This window comes from Portunus trituberculatus, chromosome 50 (genome assembly GCF_017591435.1).
Source record: "Portunus trituberculatus isolate SZX2019 chromosome 50, ASM1759143v1, whole genome shotgun sequence".
Taxonomy (NCBI): domain Eukaryota; kingdom Metazoa; phylum Arthropoda; class Malacostraca; order Decapoda; family Portunidae; genus Portunus; species Portunus trituberculatus.
The window spans coordinates 3,635,353-3,658,283 of NC_059304.1; the positions used below are offsets into that span (position 1 = coordinate 3,635,353).

The following is a 22,931-nucleotide window of genomic DNA, read 5'->3' on the forward strand; positions in this document are numbered from 1 at the left end:
TGGCCCCGTCTCCATATCTACACTTATCCAATCTTTCTTTAAAACTGTGTACACTCGTTGCAGACACTACTTCTTCATTTAAACTGTTCCACGTCTCAACACATCTTTGCGGGAAACTATACTTTTATTATCTCTTAGACATCTTCCCTTCCTCAGCTTCTTACTATGTGATCTTGTGCTTCGACTGGCATATTCTTCTCTCAGGATCAGGTACTCATTGTCCACTTGGTCCATCCCGTTGATCAATTTATAAACTTGTGTGTGTGTGTGTGTGTGTGTGTGTGTGTGTGTGTGTGTGTGTGTGTGTTTGTGTTTGTGTTTGTGTTTGTGTGTAATTCACCTTGGTCGCCTGCTGGTCACCCAGCCAGTCTTTCCCATTACGGAGCAAGCTCAGAGCTCATAGACCGATCTTCGGGTAGGACTGAGACCACATCAACACACTCCACACACCGGGAAAGCGACCCTCGAGTTACATCTCGTACCTATTTACTGCTAGATGAACAGGGGCCACACATTAAGAGGCTTGCCCATTTGCCTCGCTGCTTCCTGGGACTCGAACCCGGGCCTCTCAATTGTGAGTCGGCGTGCTAACCACTACACTCGCAGTGTGTGTGTGTGTGTGTGTCTGTGTGTGTGTGTGTGTGTGTGTGTGTGTGTGTGTGTGTGTGTGTGTGTGTGTGTGTGTGTGTGTGTGTGTGTGTGTATTTACCTAGTTGTATTTACCTAGTTGTGGTTTACAGGGCCTGGGCTTTATGCTCGTGTGGTCCCGTCTCCATATCTACACTTATCCAATTTTTCTTTGGATGAGTGTAGATATGAGACACATTAAACCCAGGCCCTGTAAAACCTTGTGTGTATGTGTGTGTGTGTGTGTGTGTGTGTGTGTGTGCACATGTGTGTGTGTGTGTACCTTATTAGAAATAGGGAAGCTCCATGTGTTATATTTGTAATTTGTTATTCACACTTTTATTTAATCAATTAATAGGTTTTACATTAATTTGTCTTGTCTGCACAGGCCAGTGGAACAAATAAGACTGTGATTGCATTCATGATTTTCCCGGCCAAGACCAACAACTTCAACATCGAATCTCTGAGAGGTCAGGCTGTCACCAAGTCCTTAAGAGACACCATACACGACATCCAGGCCAAGATTGGGAAGCGCATGTATGAAATATGCCTGACGTAAGTGCTTCTTAGTATTTTAATGTGAGTGATCTTGTATTATGTCATGTACAGACAGGTCCCTACATGATGAAACAAACTTCTTACCCTTATTCTTAGCTGAAGTGACATGTCAACTCAAGGTATTTGGTAAGCATCACTACTCTGAAGTCTTCATGTGTATGCTATATAAAGCCAAACCCTCTTTGTCAATCCTATAATACAATTATTTTCCTCTCTTCCCATTCCTTCTTATTTCAATATTTCTCATAAATCCCTCTTATCTACTCTCTCTCTCTCTCTCTCTCTCTCTCTCTCTCTCTCTCTCTCTCTCTCTCTCTCTCTCTCTCTCTCTCTCTCTCTCTCTCTCTCTCTCTCTCTCTACACACACACACACACACACACACACACACACACACACACGAGACACGGTTGAAGGCGGACGCACTGGCGCAGTTCCGACAATCAGCTGATCTTCACTACACCTGTTGTATAGTATTTACAGTGGCCTGGGCAGGTAGTGTGGACTCATTTTTTTTTTTTCTCCATGAAATCAATTAGTAAGGAATAATGAGTGAAAAAGATATCCCATCCAAATGCAGACATGAGAATAGAGAAGAGGCTGATGATGACTATGTCGGTGAGGGAGAACAGCGATTCGAAGGGTTCGATCGACGACAACTTCACTACTTAAGAGAGTGTCAAATATTGAATGTAAAGTAGATAAACTGATAAAGGAGAAGATGGAAATGAAAGAGAATAAAGAACAGGAAATGGAGTTTATAAGACTGAGAGAAAGGATAAGAAAAGTGGAAGAAAATGAAGCTAGGCTAAGAGCGGAAAACGAAGAACTAAAAAAGGAAGTAGCTAACTACAAGAAGCAGATGGAAGAAGGACTCGGTAAAGCCGAGAAAGAAAAGGAGAAGCTGAAAGATCTAGTAAACAAGGAAGAGGAAAGAGTACAGAACGTGATTAAAAAAGAAGTACAAGCATGGAGAGTCCAAGATAAGAAAGATAAGGCCAATTTTCAGGAGGTGATTCAAGAACAACTTAAAGAAAAAGAAGAAAATATGACAAACAAAATGATAGGAGTCCTCAAGACAAAAGAAAATCTAGTTAGAGAAATTGCAGAAAAAAAGAAGAGTGTAGTCGTATTTGGAATAAAAGAAAAAAATATAAAATATAGACCAAGAAGAGAAAAAGAAGAAATGAAATCAGTCAAAGACCTACTGAAGAATCTTAATGACGAAGATAGGCAGAACTTGGAAGAGGAAGTAGAAGAAATAAACAGAATGGGACCATATCAAGAAGGAAAACGAGACCAATTAAAATACTACTAAAATCACAAGCAGCAACAGAAGAAATATTATATAGAACAACAAAACTTAGAGAAACAGAAGGCTGTAAGGATATCTATATAAAGAAAAATAGAAATGAGGAAGAAAGGAAGAGATACAATGAACTGGCAGCAGCAGTAAGGAAAAGAATAATGAAAGGTCAGAAGAGGAGAAGAAGGCATTTTTTTGGAGAATTCTAGGAGACAGGATAAGGAAATGGTATATAAACGAGAAGGAAGAGAAAAAAGTGGAACAAGTTTAACTAAAAATGATAAAGGCAAAAGACTAAAAATGATGTATACGAACACAGACAGGGTTTTATCAAGTAAATTAGAATTAAGAGATTACATAAGGAAAGAAAATCCAGATATTGTATGCCTGGCTGAAACAAAACTAAATGAGGTAATCATAATAGATTTGGATAATAGGTATAATGTATGGAGAAGAGACAGAGAAGGTAAAGGAGGAGGAGGAGTCATGATAATGTTAAGGAAGGAGATAGTGATCAACCAAGTGGAATGTGGGGAAGGAAAAGCAGAAGTATTGTATATTAAGATGCATATTAATAAAAAAGAGTTAACAATCATTGTAACATATGTGCCACCAAAAACAAATTCATGGACCAATCAAGAATATAAAGACATGATAGATGACACAATAAGGAGTCTAATGAGAAGCGTTAAAGAAAGGAGAAAAGTGATATTAGTAGGAGATTTCAACTGTAAAGAAGTGGACTGGGAAAATTATGAAAGTGGTATGGGGAAGAAGCCTGGGAGAAAGATTCTTGAACCTAATGATAGACAATATGATGGACCAGAGAGTAAAGGAATGCACAAGATTCAGAGGAAACGACGAGCGAGATTGGACCTAGTTTTTACAAGGGTATACAAATGAATGACAATATAAGATATAAGTGCCCATTGGGAAAGAGTGACCATGCAATATTAGAAATAGATATAGAAGAGGAAAGGAAGATAGAGACGATTCATACAAAGGAGACCGATTAAATTACAGAAAGGCTGATATTGAGAATCTCAAGAACTATTTTAAAACGTAGACTGGGAGGAGATGGAAAACTCAGAGACAATGCAAGACAAATATAACTTATTTTTGGAAATATACAAAACACGAGAAATGAATATGTTAAGGTGAGGAAGGAAGAGGAAAAGAACTTGAAAAGATATTATCGAAAAATGTAAGGAGCAACCAAAATTGTTCTATAGATTCATAAATGGAAAAATTAGGCAAAAAGAAACAATAGAAAGGTTAAAAGGAGAGAACGGGATGGTGGAAGACCCAAAAGTATGGCAGAACTATTAAATAAAAAATTCCAGGAGGTCTTTACTAAAGAATCCAAATTTGAGAGGCCACAGGGTAATGGAGAGACAATCTATATGAAAGAGATTAAAGTAACCAAGCTTGAAATAAAAGAGTTAATGAAGGAACTGGATGAAGAGAAGGCAATGAGACCGGATGAAGTCTCAGGCAGAATACTGAAAGAATGTAGGGAAGAACTAGCAAGTCCTATATATAACATCATAAAATGGTCAATAGAAAATGGAACAGTGCCAGTAGAATGGAAAAGAGCTGAGGTGGTTCCCATATATAAGAGCGGAAGGAAAGAAGAACCTTTAAATTACAGACCGGTATCACTAACTAGTGTAATATGCAAGATGTGTGAAAGAATAATAAAGAAACAATGGATCGAGTTCCTTGAAGACAACAAATTAATATCAAATAGCCAATTTGGTTTTAGAAAAGGACGGTCTTGTGTAACTAATTTATTGAGTTTCTATTCTAGAATAGTTGATAGAGTACAAGAGTACTGCATCTATTTGGATTTAAAAAAGGCGTTTGACAAAGTGCCACACGCAAGATTACTGTGGAAGTTAGAGGAGAAGGGTGGCTTAAAAGGAAGCACATTGAGATGGATAGAAAATTATTTGAGGGGGAGAGAAATAAGGACGGTAGTTAAAGATATAAAGTCCAAGTGGAGAGCAGTAGAAAGCGGAGTGCCACAGGGGTCAGTATTGGCACCAGTACTTTTCCTCATTTATATTAACGACATGCCAGAAGGAGTGAACAGCTACATAAATTTGTTTGCGGATGATACGAAACTATGCAGAGTTATAAAGCAAAAGGAGGATTGTGAAATACTGCAAGAAGACCTAAATAAGATCTGGGAATGGAGTAAGAAGTGGAAATGGAATTCAATGTGAACAAAAGCCATGTCATGGAAATGGGAAAGAGTGAAAGACGACCTGTGGGAATCTATAAGATGGGAGATGGAGTAGAACTGGAGAAAGTCAAAAGGAAAAGGACTTAGGAGTGACGATGGAAGAAAACAATCAACCAGTAAGCCATATTGATAGAATTTTTAGAGAAACATATAATTTGCTGAGGAATATTGGAGTAGCATTTCACTACATGGACAAAGAAATGATGAAGAAATTGATAAATACTATAATAAGACCCAGATTGGAATATGCAGGAGTAGTGTGGACCCTCATAAAAAGAAACACATAAGGAAATTGGAGAGGCTACAAAAATGGCTACAAGAATGGTTCCAGAACTTGAAGGATGACATATGAGGAGAGACTAAAGGCTTTGGATCTACCAACCTTGGAACAAAGAAGGAGAGAGGAGACCTGATACAAGTCTATAAATTGATCAACGGAATGGACCAAGTGGATAATGAGAAACTGATCCTAAGAGAAGAATATGACACCCGAAACACAAGATCGCATAGTAAAAAGCTGAGAAAGGAAGATGTCTGAGAGATATTAAAAAATATAGTTTCACGCAGAGATGTATTGAGACGTGGAACAGTTTAGATGAAGAAGTAGTGTCTGCAACGAGTGTGCACACTTTTAAAGTAAGATTGGATAAGTGTAGATATGGAGACGGGGCCACACGAGCATAAAGCCCAGGCCCTGTAAAACTACAACTAGGTAAAACTAGGTAAATACACACACACACACACACACACACACACACACACACACACACACACACACACACACACACACACACACACACACACACACACACACACACAGCTGAAATTATAGATCAACAGATCATAGAAGAGAAGATTGCTGAGAAAGTGGTGAAGGTTATTAAATCAAATGAGACATTGGTGAGGGAAACTGTAGACAAAAGAGATGTGTGGTGATATTTGGTGTGGAGGAGGATAAGACACCGAGTAAAATGGAGAGAGAAAAACATAAAAAGGTGATAAATAATATCATTAATGTGGTGCAGGAGGAGGAAAAGACCTAGTACAAGAAATAGAGGACTTCCATAGAATTGGAAAGTTCACAAGAGAAGGTATGAGGCCAATAAGAATCAAACTTAAGTCACAAAAGGATGTAGATGAATTGGTGGAGAAGTCATGGAGGCTAGCCCAGCAGGAAACAACAAGGAAGATTTGGTTGAGAAGAGATCTTGGTGAAAAGGAAGAGAAATGTTAAATGAGTTGAGAAAGGAGGCTTTGAAAAAAATGAAGAGAGGACAGAAGAGGAGAAGAAAGAGTTTTCTGGAGAATCTTGGATATGAGACTGAGGAAGTGGTTCATAACCCAGAAAAGTACAGCAAGAAAGGACTAAAGAAACTTACGTATGAGCGGAATGTAATGTATTCCAACATAAATGGAGTGATATCGGGATTTTAGAACTCAACGATTACTTGAGGGACAAGAACCCAGATATTGTGGGTCTTACTGAAACAAAACTGAGAGAGGGAGAAGACCTGATGATGGTTGGAGAAGGAAATATAATGTTTGGAAAAGAAATAGAGTAGGTAAGATGGGAGGAGGAGTGATGTTGCTGGTTAAAAAGATATAAAGGTGGATCAAGTGAAAGAAGGTATGGGAAAGGCAGAAGTGCTAAAGATCAGAGCAGAAACTAATGAAGGAAAAAGAGGCACTACATAGTGGTGTACGTACCACCTAAGACAAATGCATGGTCAGTACAGGAATATGAAGAAATGATAAGTGATACAGGAACATGTCTGGAAGAAATGTTGGGTGGCTGTGAACGAACTATAATGATGGGAGATTTTAATTGTAAAGAGGTGTGTTGGGAGGACTGGTCAATGGAAGGATCAGAGACAACATGGGAAATACACTATTGACACTGGCAATGGAAAATGTGTTAACTCAGTGGGTCAAAGAAGATACTAGGTTTGGAGGAGAGGAGCATCGTCAAGACTGGACTTGGTCTTTAGTACAGAGCCAATGGTCATTGAGGAGATGAGGGTGGAGTGCCCTTTAGCAAAGAGTGATCATGCAGTTTTGGAGTTCAAGGTGATAGATGAAGAGAAATCTAGAAGAAATGAAGAATATAAAGTGGGAAGATGGAATTATGCCAAGACAGATTTTGGAAACCTAAAGAAATTCTTTCAAGAGACAAATTGGATGAAATTCAAGAGTGCTAAGGAGCAAATGAAAAGTGGAAGGAATTTATAAAAATATACAAAGAAGGTGAGAAAAATTTGTACCAATAAGACAACATAGAGAAGTTGGAAAGCAGGACTGGTTTAACGATAGATGTGAAAAGGCTAGAACAAGAAAAGAGGATGCATGGAAGAGGTGGAGAAGGAAAAGACGGATTAAGCAGTGGGAAAGTTACAAAAGAGCAAGAAATGAATATGTGTTGATTAGAAGAGAAGAAAGAAAGAAACAAGAAAAGGATATAATTGATAAATGTAAAGACCAACCAAGGCTTTTTACAGACATGTGAACAACAACATCAAAAATAGAGAAAGTATTGAAAGTTTAGAAGTAAATGGAGTATGCAGTGAAGATCCCAGGAAATGGCAGAGGCTATGAATGGATGCTTTCGGAAGGTATTCACAAAGGAGACTGCTTTTGACAAACCACTGGTAATGGAACAGAAAGGGATTATGAAGGAGTTTCAAGTAACTGTGGAGGAGATCAAGAATATGATGGGGAGTTTAGAAGTGAGAAAAGCTGTGGGACCTGATGGGGTATCAGGATGGATTTTAAGAGAATGCAGGGAGCAACTGGCAGAAAAAGTTTGTGAAGTAATTGATGCCTCATTAAGGGAAGGTGTAGTGCCCCAAGACTGGAAAAGAGCTAACATTGTCCCAATCTATAAATCAGGTAACAAGAGAGACCCATTGAACTATAGACCAGTGTCACTTACAAGTGTGGTAGCTAAGATGTGTGAGAGGGTGGTGAAGAATAGATGGACAGACTTCTTGGAGAAAAATGACATACTTTGTGAGTGTCAATTTGGTTTTAGAAAAGGGCGTTCATGCACGACAAACCTGATATGTTACTATTCGAGGGTGATAGATGTAATACAGGAAAGAGATGGTTGGGCTGATGGAATATATCTGGATTTAAAAAGGCCTTTGATAAGGTACCACACGGAGACTGATCTGGAAACTTGAAATGGTAGGAGGAGTGCATGGCAGTTTACTAAAATGGATGGAAGACTTTTTGGTAGGAAGAGAAATGAGAACAATAATTAAGGACAGACCATCAGAATGGGGCTTGGTGTAGAGTGGAGTTCCACAGGGATCAGTGTTGGCACCAGTAATGTTTTCGGTCTACATAAATGACATGGTGGATGGGGTGTCCAGTTATGTGAGCCTATTTGCAGACGATGCAAAATTGTTAAGAAAAGTGAGATGTGACAAAGATTGCGAACTACTCCAGGAAGACTTGGACAGAATATGGAAATGGAGCTGTACATGGCAAATGGAGTTCAACACGACAAAATGCAAGAAAATAGAGTTTGGCAAGAGTGAAAGAAGAATCAGGAGTATGTACAAGATAGGAAATGAAGACATAAAACCAGTCATGAAGAAAAAGACCTTGGGGTGACAATTACCAATGACCTATCGCCAGAGAGACATATAAACAAAATAATTGGAGAAGTATTGAACTTATTGAGGAACATAAGAGTGGCGTTCGTATATTTAGATGAAGAAATGATGAAGAAAATAATTACTGCAATGATAAGACCGAGGCTTGAATATGCAACAATACAGTGGGCTCGAACTTAAAGAAACACATAAGGAAACTAGAGAAAGTACAGAGGGCTGCAACAAAATGGTGCCTGACTTAAGAGATTTGACTTATGAAGACAGACTGAAAAGAATGCAACTTCCGACCCTGGAAAACAGAAGAGAAAGGGAGACCTGATAGCAATATACAGAATGATGATTGGCATGGAAAAATGGATAGGGAAGATCTGTGTATGTGGAATGAAAGAGTGTCGAGAGGGCATGGGAAAAAATTAAAAATGGCCACTTATAGGAGAGATGTGAAAAAATATAGCTTCCCTCATAGAAGGGTGGAAGCATGGAATAGTTTAGACGTGGAAGTGGTCAACGCAAGGAATATTCATGATTTTAAGAAAAAGCTGGACATTAATAGATATGGAGACGGGACAACACGAGCATAGCTCTTTTCCCGTATGTTACAATTAGGTAAATACAATTAGGTAAATACACACACACACACACACACACACACACACACACACACACACACACACACACACACACACACACACACACACCTTCCAATATAACATATCATTCAGATAAGGTAATCTCCAGTATTTTTGTTTTTTTATTTTTACAATAAGGTTATTCATACTTACATAGTGTTTTCATTGCTAATTTGCATTTAATACTTTGTGCTTGTAGTGACATGCAAGGATTTATATTTTATACTACTAGTGCTTTTCAATAAACTTGTTTTGATGATTTTTGCTATCATTTAAGATACTGTATCTCAGTTTATCAAGACTTGTATTTGGTATGTTAGTATGATTATAGAGAGTTGGAATAGCTGCTTAGAGGAATATTATAGTAATAACATGCATTAAATGTATCACATGTAAAACATATTGGTTTGCAGTGGTCGTCTTCCTGATGCTGAGGAGCTTTTACTCAAGGAAGAGACAGTCAGATTGAAGCGGTGCATCTTTGCCGCACAGAGGAAGAGCCTGCCACCCATCACCACCCATAACGTATGTGATGATAAAGTGGACCCTGTGCTCAATGCCCTGCGAAGATGTAAACTGTTCAATGACCCTCATGACAGAGTCAAGGTGAGGAGCACTACCTTGGCTACATTTTGAGTCTTGGAGGATGTTGGCATGAGTTTTCTGTGATGGTGGTAATTTTTTTGCATTCCAATAGTACAGTGTGATGTACTCATGGGAAACAAATACTTTATATAAATTCGTTACAAAAAAATCATATAAAAAGATGACATTAACTGTGTTTTTTTATGACATTTGCTTAGTGAAGTAATACCTACACAGTCATGGCAAGAAGTTGGAGAATCCTTCATCATCACATCCATTGTGTGATGTTTTTTTTTTTTTTTTTTTTTCCAGTGTTAAGTTCTTTGATCTGGTCTCTATACCAAGTCAAATTCTTTTTAGTACATTGGAGAACTTGAGACTGAGGGAGAACACTTAATTCAGTGGAAGTGATTGTTTGATACTGCTCAATTATTAACCAATGACTTACTTAATATAAAGGGAAAATAGTACTAGCTTCTGGGAAAGTGAGTGTTTTTGTTACTCAAGAATTGACTATGATTCTGCCAAGAGACAAAAGTGAATTTGATGTGGACAGGTATTTCTGAAAATACTGAATGGCAATACTTGCATTTGTCAATGTTGAATTTCATTGTTGAAATGAAATGGTTGATATGATATTGAAAGTTAACTACTTAAGTTTTGTAAGATGCATGTGAATAATTTGTTCTGGATATTTTCAATAAGAAAATGTATCAAATACAGCTTTGCTATCTTATGACTTTCTTAGCATATTTACACAAAATCTTTCTGGTCTCATCTTAGATATACAACTTCCCTACTGAATATCTGTATTACATTATAACGTTCTGGATTCTGTAAACCTTATTCATTCTGTATAATGTCTCCCCCATCCAGGTAATATTCCATCCTGAGTTCCTATCTGTAACTAACCCTCTGTTTGGAATGGACTATGAGGAATTTGTGAGAGGCTGTCACTTGGGTGTGTTCCCCTCTTACTATGAGCCATGGGGATACACGCCTGCTGAATGCACTGTGATGGGTATTCCCTCAGTCACTACTAATTTGTCTGGTAAGTGTTAAATATATTTCTATAGTTATTACTTTTAAAGTTATCATCAACTAATGCTAATCATGTGTCACAGTTGTACTGTCTCTTTAGGGAGTGTATTTTACTTTGTGCAAGCAAGAATGAAACATGAGCTGTGACAGATAGACTCAAGTGTATCTTTCTTCCATACATACCCATAGCAATAATGACCATTATTAATTACCAGTGTCAGCATTCATTGTTCCCTTTGTGACAAATAATTAACTTTTCTTGTGTGGAAACAGATTTTCTTCTGTTTATTTATTGTGTTTGTCATGATAACTGCAAGGCAGACAAGTCACAGTGAGGTGATTCAATCATAGATCTTCATATGCCTGGATTGGATAGTATCAGTGTAATAAAATATTTGAGTTGGAAAATGGGAAACTTCTGACTATCATGTATTCTAACTGTTTGTATTTTCTGCAGGTTTTGGATGTTTCATGGCAGAACACATAGCAGATCCCATGAGTTACGGTATCTATATCATTGACCGACGCTACATTGGCCTTGAGGAATCTGTCAGACAACTTGCTCAGAACCTATTTGAATTTGTGCAGCTGAACCGTCGTCAGAGAATTATTCAGAGGAACAGGACAGAGAGACTCTCAGAACTACTGGACTGGAAGATCCTTGGCACTGTGAGTCATTAATAAAGACAAGTAGTTAAGGGAATGGATGAAAGCACCATGAATGAGATGAACTTCATTTTATTGTATATATTATAGAAACAGAAATACTTTTCTTTTTGTTTGGGTTTTGAAAAAGTATGTTTATTTTTTATAAGTTGGTTTACAATATAGTCCTAAGAAGTAAACTATGTCTATTTTTTTAGATCATCAAATAAGTTTTAATTTCATGATGATAATCAGTTTTACTATGTAATGTAATTTTCTTTTTTTTGTCTCGTATTATATTATGTATATGTGACAAATTCTTAAGCAGTTGCACTGTTTCTTAATAGTTGATTTAAAGAAGCATTGATGTGAAGCTTTGTAACTTATTTTGTCTCCTCAGTACTATCGCCAGGCTCGGCAACACTCCCTTGGCGTCATGTACCCTGAACTGGCTCCAGAGCAGGAAGCTGCCGGTGCAGGTCGCCTCAATTACCCTCGTCCCCTTTCAGAGCCTCCCTCACCTACCTCTTCTCGAGCCACCACCCCAGCACCCTCAGAGGTGGGCTCTGATGACGAGGACAGCATCGATAGTGAGGCAGAGGTGAGCAGTTACCTGTGGTATTGATAAACTTCAGCAGTTAGAATTGCCAAGTTTGTAGTTTAGTTTTATGCTTTAAATACAGTAGTTCTAAATTCATTAAACAGTGGCCTTATGTATGTAGATAACTGTTGAGCAGTAACCACAGACTCACCATTCTCATTTCCTTAATTCAATAAATGCTTTTTATTATGAAGCTATGGCAAAACACAGAATGGCATTGTATCCACTCAAACCATGGCATTCCCACTATGTTGCTCAGATGAGGGCATAACTATAACTCACTCAGTATATTGACATACGGAGCAATTGATCCAGAAGCTGACATAAATCAGAACTGCAAGAGAAAGTATTATGTCAAGTACTAAATCCAGAACCCAAGAATGAGATCCCAGATTATCAGCAGTCAAGCAATAAGGGCATCTCTTGCTCCAGTGGGTTTGTGGAGCTTCTATGTTTGGGTCATTTCACTTTTCTTCACCACTTGGACCAGTTACTCAGTTAGACAGTTTTGAGGCTTCTATGCAATAGTGCATACTTTACTTATTTTCACATATGAACTTAGTATAATGACAATAATGTTGCTGTAGAATTTATTGTAAATGTAAAGAACTTTATTTATTACATTTGTGGATAAACTTTTCAACTTTCTAGAATTCATCTTCCCTGCTAAAATTTTAAAGTTATCTGTAAAAGACCATATGTTAAATGTATTTCTCAAAAGATTAAGAAAACTAAGTTCAATGAGCTATTTTACATCATGCTTTACTCTCCTCCTACCATATGTAGTAAAAGTACATGTTTAGCAAGTTAAGAGTGTGATGATATATTAGATGAGTCTCCTAATGCAGACCCTGAGTGTAATCTTTCACACAGTCCTCTCCACTTAACATTCACTTCACGTATGAGGTGCTGGTCTTAGGAAGGTCTGCCTAGTGGCTGCCTTCCCAATGCAAGACTTACAGAGCTCACTAAACTGGCAGTATTTACAACAGAACACTCCTATATTGGAAGTTTCTGTAAGTGTAGGAAGTCATAAAGTGTGAAACCCCAATGTCTGCAAAGTGAAAAACCAGTCTTTCCTCTGTTCTTATCTTTTCAATGTGCTTTGTATCCTTTCTTCTTTTTCTACTAAAACTCATTTTGATCAGGTCTCTTCTCTTTATACTTCTCAGTTTGCTATTCATTTGCCTTGGTTCACATTAACTTATCTGTTTATTACAAAAATTTGTGCTAACTTTACTATTAAGTGCCATTGTAAGTTACTTTACAGAAAGTGTTATGCTTTATGAATTTAATGATTGGTTATCAAGCTGATAGATTTTTTTTACAGAATTATTATTTTTAGACTATTCTCATGCAATATTGTGATGGAAACATATTGTAGAATGCCATGAAGTGGAACAGATTGGTGGGTTGATGATGTATGGAAACTCAGGAGTCGCAGGAGTACTTTATTTCTCTAATGTTTTGCCTACAAGTCTTCTGAACAAGGCTTCTGAAGAAGCCTTGTAGGCGGAACATTAGAGAAATAAAGTATTCTGAAGATGGATAAAGTACCAAGACATATTGTAGAATACATATATATATATATATATATATATATATATATATATATATATATATATATATATATATATATATATATATATATATATATATATATATATATATATATAAACACACACACACACACACACACACACACACACACACACACACACACACACACACACACACACACACACACACACACACACACACACACACAAGAAAAGAGGATGCATGGAAGAGGTGGAGAAGGAAAAGACGGATTAAGCAGTGGGAAAGTTACAAAAGAGCAAGAAATGAATATGTGTTGATTAGAAGAGAAGAAAGAAAGAAACAAGAAAAGGATATAATTGATAAATGTAAAGACCAACCAAGGCTTTTTTACAGACATGTGAACAACAACATCAAAAATAGAGAAAGTATTGAAAGTTTAGAAGTAAATGGAGTATGCAGTGAAGATCCCAGGAAATGGCAGAGGCTATGAATGGATGCTTTGGAAGGTATTCACAAAGGAGACTGCTTTTGACAAACCACTGGTAATGGAACAGAAAGGGATTATGAAGGAGTTTCAAGTAACTGTGGAGGAGATCAAGAATATGATGGGGAGTTTAGAAGTGAGAAAAGCTGTGGGACCTGATGGGGTATCAGGATGGATTTTAAGAGAATGCAGGAGCAACTGGCAGAAAAAGTTTGTGAAGTAATTGATGCCTCATTAAGGGAAGGTGTAGTGCCCCAAGACTGGAAAAGAGCTAACATTGTCCCAATCTATAAATCAGGTAACAAGAGAGACCCATTGAACTATAGACCAGTGTCACTTACAAGTGTGGTAGCTAAGATGTGTGAGAGGGTGGTGAAGAATAGATGGACAGACTTCTTGGAGAAAAATGACATACTTTGTGAGTGTCAATTTGGTTTTAGAAAAGGGCGTTCATGCACGACAAACCTGATATGTTACTATTCGAGGGTGATAGATGTAATACAGGAAAGAGATGGTTGGGCTGATGGAATATATCTGGATTTAAAAAGGCCTTTGATAAGGTACCACACGGAGACTGATCTGGAAACTTGAAATGGTAGGAGGAGTGCATGGCAGTTTACTAAAATGGATGGAAGACTTTTGGTAGGAAGAGAAATGAGAACAATAATTAAGGACAGACCATCAGAATGGGGCTTGGTGGAGAGTGGAGTTCCACAGGGATCAGTGTTGGCACCAGTAATGTTCGCGGTCTACATAAATGACATGGTGGATGGGGTGTCCAGTTATGTGAGCCTATTTGCAGACGATGCAAAATTGTTAAGAAAAGTGAGATGTGACAAAGATTGCGAACTACTCCAGGAAGACTTGGACAGAATATGGAAATGGAGCTGTACATGGCAAATGGAGTTCAACACGACAAAATGCAAGAAAATAGAGTTTGGCAAGAGTGAAAGAAGAATCAGGAGTATGTACAAGATAGGAAATGAAGACATAAAACCAGTCATGAAGAAAAAGACCTTGGGGTGACAATTACCAATGACCTATCGCCAGAGAGACATATAAACAAAATAATTGGAGAAGTATTGAACTTATTGAGGAACATAAGAGTGGCGTTCGTATATTTAGATGAAGAAATGATGAAGAAAATAATTACTGCAATGATAAGACCGAGGCTTGAATATGCAACAATACAGTGGGCTCGAACTTAAAGAAACACATAAGGAAACTAGAGAAAGTACAGAGGGCTGCAACAAAATGGTGCCTGACTTAAGAGATTTGACTTATGAAGACAGACTGAAAAGAATGCAACTTCCGACCCTGGAAAACAGAAGAGAAAGGGAGACCTGATAGCAATATACAGAGTGATGATTGGCATGGAAAAATGGATAGGGAAGATCTGTGTATGTGGAATGAAAGAATGTCGAGAGGGCATGGGAAAAAACTAAAATGGCAACTTATAGGAGAGATGTGAAAAAATATAGCTTCCCTCATAGAAGGGTGGAAGCATGGAATAGTTTAGACGTGGAAGTGGTCAACGCAAGGAATATTCATGATTTTAAGAAAAAGCTGGACATTAATAGATATGGAGACGGGACAACACGAGCATAGCTCTTTTCCCGTATGTTACAATTAGGTAAATACAATTAGGTAAATACACACACACACACACACACACACACAGGTAACTGTCGATTTACACGATAGATGCGTTCCAAGAGGCATCGCGTAATCAAAATTCACGTAAAACAAACATGTAATTCTCATAAGAAACAATAGATAATGGGGGGGGATGCGGGATGTGGTCCAAAAAAATTCGTACAAAATACTCTATTTGGCTAAATTAGCAAGTTTTTATTATTTACCATTCTAAATACTAGAAGTGTATTTAAAGTAAAAGAAAAAGCAAGAAATAATAAGAGAAAGCAAAATATAATAAGAGAAAACAACAAAACTAAGAATACGTAAACAAAACACTCACTGCGTCACTGCCTTCACCACTCACACCACAGTCAGTCACCATCTTCCTCTGAGCTTTACCACTTTATCAAAAATCCACTTATCAAAAATAACCCCACATGCAGAAAAAGATGAAGGACGTTTTGGGGCCATCTTGGTGAATTATAGGCTGATTGAAGAGATTCCGTCTGTACTCAGTGCTGGCAGACTGCAAATGAGGCATGAGAAGAGCGGGAGCAGGATCCAAGGAACTTTAACAATGTCAGAGCAACCTCTTGCCGCGAAATGGCATCCATGAACGCTTGGAGGGACGGTAACGAGGTTGCTATCAGGTTGCTTTCAGGTTGTTGGGAACACCACCTCTCGAGGCGGTGTCACTGTCTTATGTTTATATTTATGTTCACAAAACAACATTTCTATTAGCTTTTTACAAACCTTGCCCCCAAGAAAGGATTGTTTTGTAATGCATAAAGTGAAATCTTACATGGAATATAAAAAAGATAAAGCAGAGATGAGATCAGCCACAGTTAAGGCGGAGACTTGTGGGGACTCGGCTGCTTCTTCTTCTTCTTCTTCTTCTTGTGACCCTTTTAGTTTGCGTGTTGCTTTCACTACGATATTTATGTTTCCACTCCTCTATTGCCTGCTATAATGGATATCATATCTTAGTATTCATATATGCTCATGCCATGAGGATAACCTCGACTCCATGGCACTGAGTGATAATGAATTACTAATTAAATACAGTGGGATTTCATTTCTTGATAAATCTTGACACTTTTCTCTACATTATGAGCCACTTTGCTACTCCTGGCAGGATTTGGGTCAGGGTTTCCAGAGCTTTTTCGATACCACCAAGACATTCTCTAAGAGTTTTGATGTCCAGGCCACGCACAGGTTCTTCTTCCTCGTCTCCCTCTTTTTCTGCCTCCTGTGATGCCTTGTCTAGCTCTATAAGTTCATCATTTGAGAGAGGTTCAGCATGGCTTTCCAAAAGATCTTGAACATCATCATCAACTTACTCGAAGCCAGCCCTATGGCACTGATTTACTATGTCATTTCTGATCGCACCAATGTTGTTTTCAGCGAAGCCTGGGAAGTCATGTGTGCATTCTGGCCATACTTTATTCTACTCTTAGTTCATGGTAGACGCCTTCACTTCATCCCAAGATGACTTGATGTTATCTAAGGCGTGCTTGATGTTATACGACTTCCACCATTCACTGATAATGGGCTTGCCAAGCCCATCTGTGTCCTACATCAGTTGCTGCATGGTTTGCCGCTGGTGGTAGGGTTTGTTTGCCATGATTATTATGAATATATTTGTGCTTACAATATTCCATTTATTCATCTAATTAGCAATGCATGTAAGTGATATGTAGTGCAGTTAAAAAAAGGTGGGGGAGGGGAAGAGATAAGAGGCTCCAAGGGTGGTCAAGTTAAAGTCAGTACTGCGAGTGGCAGGGAGGTGTGGCGTGGATGACGTAATCACCCCTACTCCCCCACGCTGGGGCCTCTCGGATGACATGAGCGGATACCATATCTGTGAATTTTTCTTACCATATATCAAATCAAGAGTAGTAATTTTCAAATACCGTAACTGTGAATTTACCGGATAAAGAACTACCGTATATACTTACTATATATATATATATATATATATATATATATATATATATATATATATATATATATATATATATATATATATATATATATATATATATATATATATATATATATATATATATATATATATATATACACACAAGCAAACTCCGCTTAACGAAGGGTTATGTTCTAAAACACTTGTTAAGCGAAACTTCGTTAAGCGAACCGATTATAACAAGTTTAACCCCTGACTTAGACTTCTATTGAGAGTAAGCAAAGCGAGAGTGCATCATAGTACACTGAAAGGTTTAATGAAAGTAAAAATTTTGAAGTTAAACATTTAGGCAGTTTAATTTAAGTCATTATAATGTACACTAATGTATGTATGTACGTAACTTTATAATGTTGATGATCTTAATTTTATGAAAGGAGGGAGAGTGAAACGGGAAAGACACTAACCGGCAACCTGTGGAATGTAAACAAAGTTCGCATCATTGTACTGCATACAAAACTTGTGTACCACATTTCCAAACGGCTTTCCATTTTATCCATTGTAGAGTCACGAGTTCAGGTGGTTCTTTAGCTTGCAAGGAAGATACGGTCTCACCAACCTTCTTAATAGAGTCTGCTGACTTGAAAATAGTAGACAATAGATGGAGTCAAGATGGTGGCAAGCAATGCTATAATTTTCTCGCCTTTCGTGTCTGTGAATAATATCCAGCTTCACTTCGAGAGTAAGAGACTTCCTGGTCTTCTTAGGAACACTAAGCCACATTGCAGGGCGTTTTGGTGGTCAGCTGCTGGGGACGCTGTTATGTTTTGAACAGGGAGTGAGTGGTGCGCGTGTTGTCCACGAGAGGCTTGATCTTGATCTTGATCTTGATTCTACAGGTCTCCCAGGATATCTCCTGAGGCAGGCCTTAAGGGGCTATCACACTGGCCTATGATACGCGGAACGCGAGCCATGGTTCTTGGTACGAAACCAGGAACACTATGACACACAAGCTGCCCTTGTTCTTGTTATGCTAGGCAAACGGCCCACTAACCAAGACAAAGCCTAATCAAAATAAACCAGAACAAAACCATGCCGCTTATACCTCAGCCTGTGCTTTGTCCTGGAACTGCATTTGCACTTCCTCTTGTTGAAGTAAAGTAAGTAAGTGGTACATGGAAAAGGATGGGTTGTTTGTGGTGCATCTTTGAGGGTAAAATAACTTTTCTATTAGGGCTTGATGCAGCAGGTGTTAAGCCCCTAGTGTTACTGCCCATCAGAAGAGTTATTTTACCCTCAAAGATGCACCACAATCAACCCATCCTTTTCCATGTACCAGACATGATTAACTGGTCAGACAATAGGCATGAGAATCTCTCATTAAGGTCCAAAAATAAATTATACATATATATATATATATATATATATATATATATATATATATATATATATATATATATATATATATATATATATACATACATACATACATACATACATACATACATACACAGTGATCCCTCATTTATCGCAGTTAATGGATACCAGAACACCCTGCGAAAGGTGAAAAACCGCGAAGTAGGATTTGGCCCCTCTAGGAATTTTCGTGTATGTGTATGTGGGTACCAGAATGTTCGAAATTTGTAAACAGTATTTATACTTTACATATACAGTATTTTACTTAAATTTATTCAGTTATAAAACCTTATACAGTAATTATACATTTACTCTCTTTCTCTCTCTCTCTCTCTCTCTCTCTCACACAATACATAACACTCACTCTCTTCTGCCCTCTTTGATAATATGTAAAAATTTCACTTTTTCACTGATGGTCATCTTCCTCTTCCTCTTGGGCTCACTAGAGGAAGCTTTCGCATGGGTACAAGGCTTAGGTGGCATTGTAAGGGTTTAATGAATCATTACTTAAACAAAAAAAGTTAAAGCGAACACAACACTAAGATACAGTGTGCGAGACAGTCAACAGCATGTACGAGACTGGCAAGATACAACCAAGGCCCATGGAATAGAAGGTCGACCTACGAGGCATTCAAAATGGGTCTAATATGAGCATCAGTGACGTCAGCAGGTTCACAAGTGGTCAGAGTGGGGACGTTGGTTCAGTTAGCAAGCTGCCTGGTAGATGTTCACGTGCTTCTCTCTTTCCCATTCTCTCTCTGTTCTGCACCAACATCGGTCACAATGCCGAGTTATGCGCTGTGTGACTGTTTTAATTATCAGTAGTATATAATATGTAGTATGTAATATGTGATAAATGAAAACCATTACTTTTTTTTCCCGGTAATTTTGCACCTTAAGACATTAGTAAATTTCTGATGTCTAATTATTGAGAGGTTCCCATTCAGTTACTTGTGTAGATATAAATTGCCTCAGTTATATATGTAATGTAAAAATGAAATAATAATAATAATAGTAATAATAATAATAATATTAATAATAGTAATTATAATAATAATAATAATAATAATAATAATAATAATGATAAGAATAATAATGATAATAATAATAATAATAATAATAGTAATAATAATTAATAACAGCAAGAGTATTGATATCACTAAATATGATAATGATACAATAGTCAGAGAGAGAGAGAGAGAGAGAGAGACCTGCTGGCAAGTAGAGGGTGTGGGGTGGTAATAGGAAGCAGAAAGCCTTCACAAAACTTGTCTCCTGTGCCAGGTAAGTATGATTTACTCAGTGGGCAGAAGGAGAGCGTGAGGTTTCCATACAAGAAAGACACAACCTGGGAGGAAGCTCCCCTGTTGGTGAACCCGCTGAAGTCACTAGCCCCAGCCCTTTTCCCCTTAGAGCTGCACGTAGGTCGACCTTCTATTCTATGGGCCTTGGATACAACAAGGGAAGATGTTGGGTGAGGCTGCATTTGTATACGAACAATACATGTACAGTGCTTTACGTACATTGTTGTCATTATTACACACCAACTTACCAAATTACTGTACATACAGTATTTGTAAGTGACACCACAGACCCCGTGATATAGCGAAAAATCCACAGAACATATCTATGAGTATGTATAAAAACCGCGAAACAGTGAAACCGCGAAAGTCGAACGCAAAATAGCGAGGGAACACTGCATATATATATATATATATATATATATATATATATATATATATATATATATATATATATATATATATATATATATACACATACAGCAAGTCCTTGTTATACAGTAGATCTTTATCCAGTAAATTCACAGTTACAGTATTTGAAAATTACTACCCTCGATTCGATATACGGTAAGAAAAATTCACAGATATGGTATCTGCTCATGTCATCTGACAGGGCCCAGCGCGGGAGAGGAGGGGTGATGACGTCATCCACGCGACACATCCCTGCCACTCGCAGTACTGACTTTAACAACCATGAACTTGGAGTGGAATAAAGTATGGCCAGAATGGGCGCATGACTTCCCAGGCTTTGCTGAAGACGAGAAGGGTGGCCTAAAGGGAAGCACGTTGAGTTGGATGGAAAATTACTTGAGGGAGAGAGAAATAAGAATGGTAGTTAAAGATATGAAGTCCAATTGGAGAGTAGTAGAAAGTGGAGTGCCGCAGGGATCAGTATTGGCGCCAATACTTTTTCTCATATATATAAACGACATGCCAGAGGGAATGAACAGCTACATAAATCTGTTTGCGGACGATGCGAAACTGTGCAGAGTTATAAAGCAAAAAGAGGATTGTGAAATACTGCAGGAAGACCTAGATAAGATCTGGAAATGGAGTAAGAAGTGGGAGATGGAATTCAATGTGGACAAAAGCCATGTCATGGAAATGGGAAAGAGTGAAAGACGACCAGTGGGAATCTATAAGATGGGAGATGGAGTAGAACTGGAGAAAGTAAAAAAGGAAAAAGACATGGGAGTGGCAATGGAAGAAAACAATCAACCAGTAAGCCATATAGATAGAATTTTCAGAGAGACATAGTTTGGTAAGGAATATTGGATTAGCATTTCACTACATGGACAAAGAAATGATGAAGAAATTGATAAGCACTACAATAAGACCAAGAATGGAATATGCAGGAGTTGTGTGGATCCCCCCATAAAAAGAAACACATAAGGAAGTTGGAGAGACTACAAAAAATGGCTACAAGAATGGTTCCAGAATTTGGAGTAGACAACCTTATGGTAGATGAGATAAATAGGGGGTGTACTAGTCAGACAATTATCTTAGGGGATTTTAATCTTAAGTCAGTAAACTGGGAGAGGATGGTAGGAGATGCTAGTGAAAATAAGTTTATGTAAAGTTTTCAGGATAACTATTTAGTGCAGATGGTAGATAAACCTACTAGGGGGAGGAAGGTTTTAGACATAGTACTAACAAATATTGAGCATTGTTTAAAGGAAGTTGAGATAGGAGAGACTTTAGCAAACAGTGACCATCATATAATTAGATTTATCATTAATTCCAGTAGGGATAATATAGTGAATAAGACTAGAGTCCCAAACTATCAGAAAGGCAATTATGGTAGGTTACGTCAGTTATTAGGAGAGGTAAACTGGGAAGATAGTTTTGGAAATAAAACTGCACAGGAGATGTGGGATATCTTTAAGGTTGTAGTAAAGGGTATAGTGATGCAGTGTATCCCTTACAAAGATATAAGGCAGAGAAACAGGAAGCCATTACTCACGAGATAGGTAGACAGATCAGAGAGAAGAAGAGGGCATATAGAGAGTTGCAGAAAAGTGGGGAAGATGTAGATTTGATTAGGTACAGACAGGTCAGGGATGATTTGAGTAAGGTTATAAAAAAAAGTAAAAGGCAGGCAGAGATAAAACTAGCTAGAGCTGGGAGTAAAGATCCCAAAAAATTCTATAGTTATTACAAGGTCAGTGATAAAAGAAATAAGGATAGGATTGGACCACTCAGAAAAGATGGTGTAGTAGTGGATCAAAATGAAGACATAGTAGAATTATTGAATGAACAATTTTCTTCAGTATTTACTAGGAAAGAATAGGAAATCCTGTTACAAACAGTGCGACGAGTAGTTTAAGAGCTTTAGAAAATATTGATATAAAACCGGGAATTATTAGGAAATTTATTCTTGAACTAGATGATAGGAAAGCTAGTGGTCCTGATGAGCTACATGCCAGAGTACTTAGGGAGGGTGTAGACAGTATTTCTGAAGCACTTAAGTTAATCTTTGAAAGATCACTTAGGTTTGCTGAGATACCTCAGGACTGGAAGTTAGCTAATGTTACACCAATATTTAAAAAAGGTAGGAAGGATGATGCGAATAATTATAGACCGATCAGTTTAACTAGTATAGTATGTAAGATACTAGAGAAAATCATTAAGGGTAGTATTTGGGAGCATTTAAATGAGAATAGATTAATTAGAGATACCCAACATGGCTTTAGATCAGGGAGGTCCTGTCTTACAAATTTGCTCGATATCTTAGAATATATTACCAAGGAGTTAGATGATGGAAATAGCATAGA

At 37.7% G+C, this 22,931-nt stretch overlaps 1 protein-coding gene across 1 annotated transcript in view; it reads left to right on the forward strand.

Moving 5' to 3' along the window:
* The window catches only part of LOC123499674 (glycogen [starch] synthase-like), a 47,848-nt gene that overhangs the window by 19,431 nt on the left and 5,486 nt on the right, over positions 1-22,931 (forward strand). The window contains exons 7-11 of the mRNA XM_045248051.1: positions 1,016-1,182; positions 9,397-9,589; positions 10,445-10,619; positions 11,067-11,278; positions 11,655-11,855. Of these exons, the coding sequence (XP_045103986.1) occupies positions 1,016-1,182; positions 9,397-9,589; positions 10,445-10,619; positions 11,067-11,278; positions 11,655-11,855 (948 nt within the window). The remainder of the gene's footprint in view (positions 1-1,015; positions 1,183-9,396; positions 9,590-10,444; positions 10,620-11,066; positions 11,279-11,654; positions 11,856-22,931) is intronic.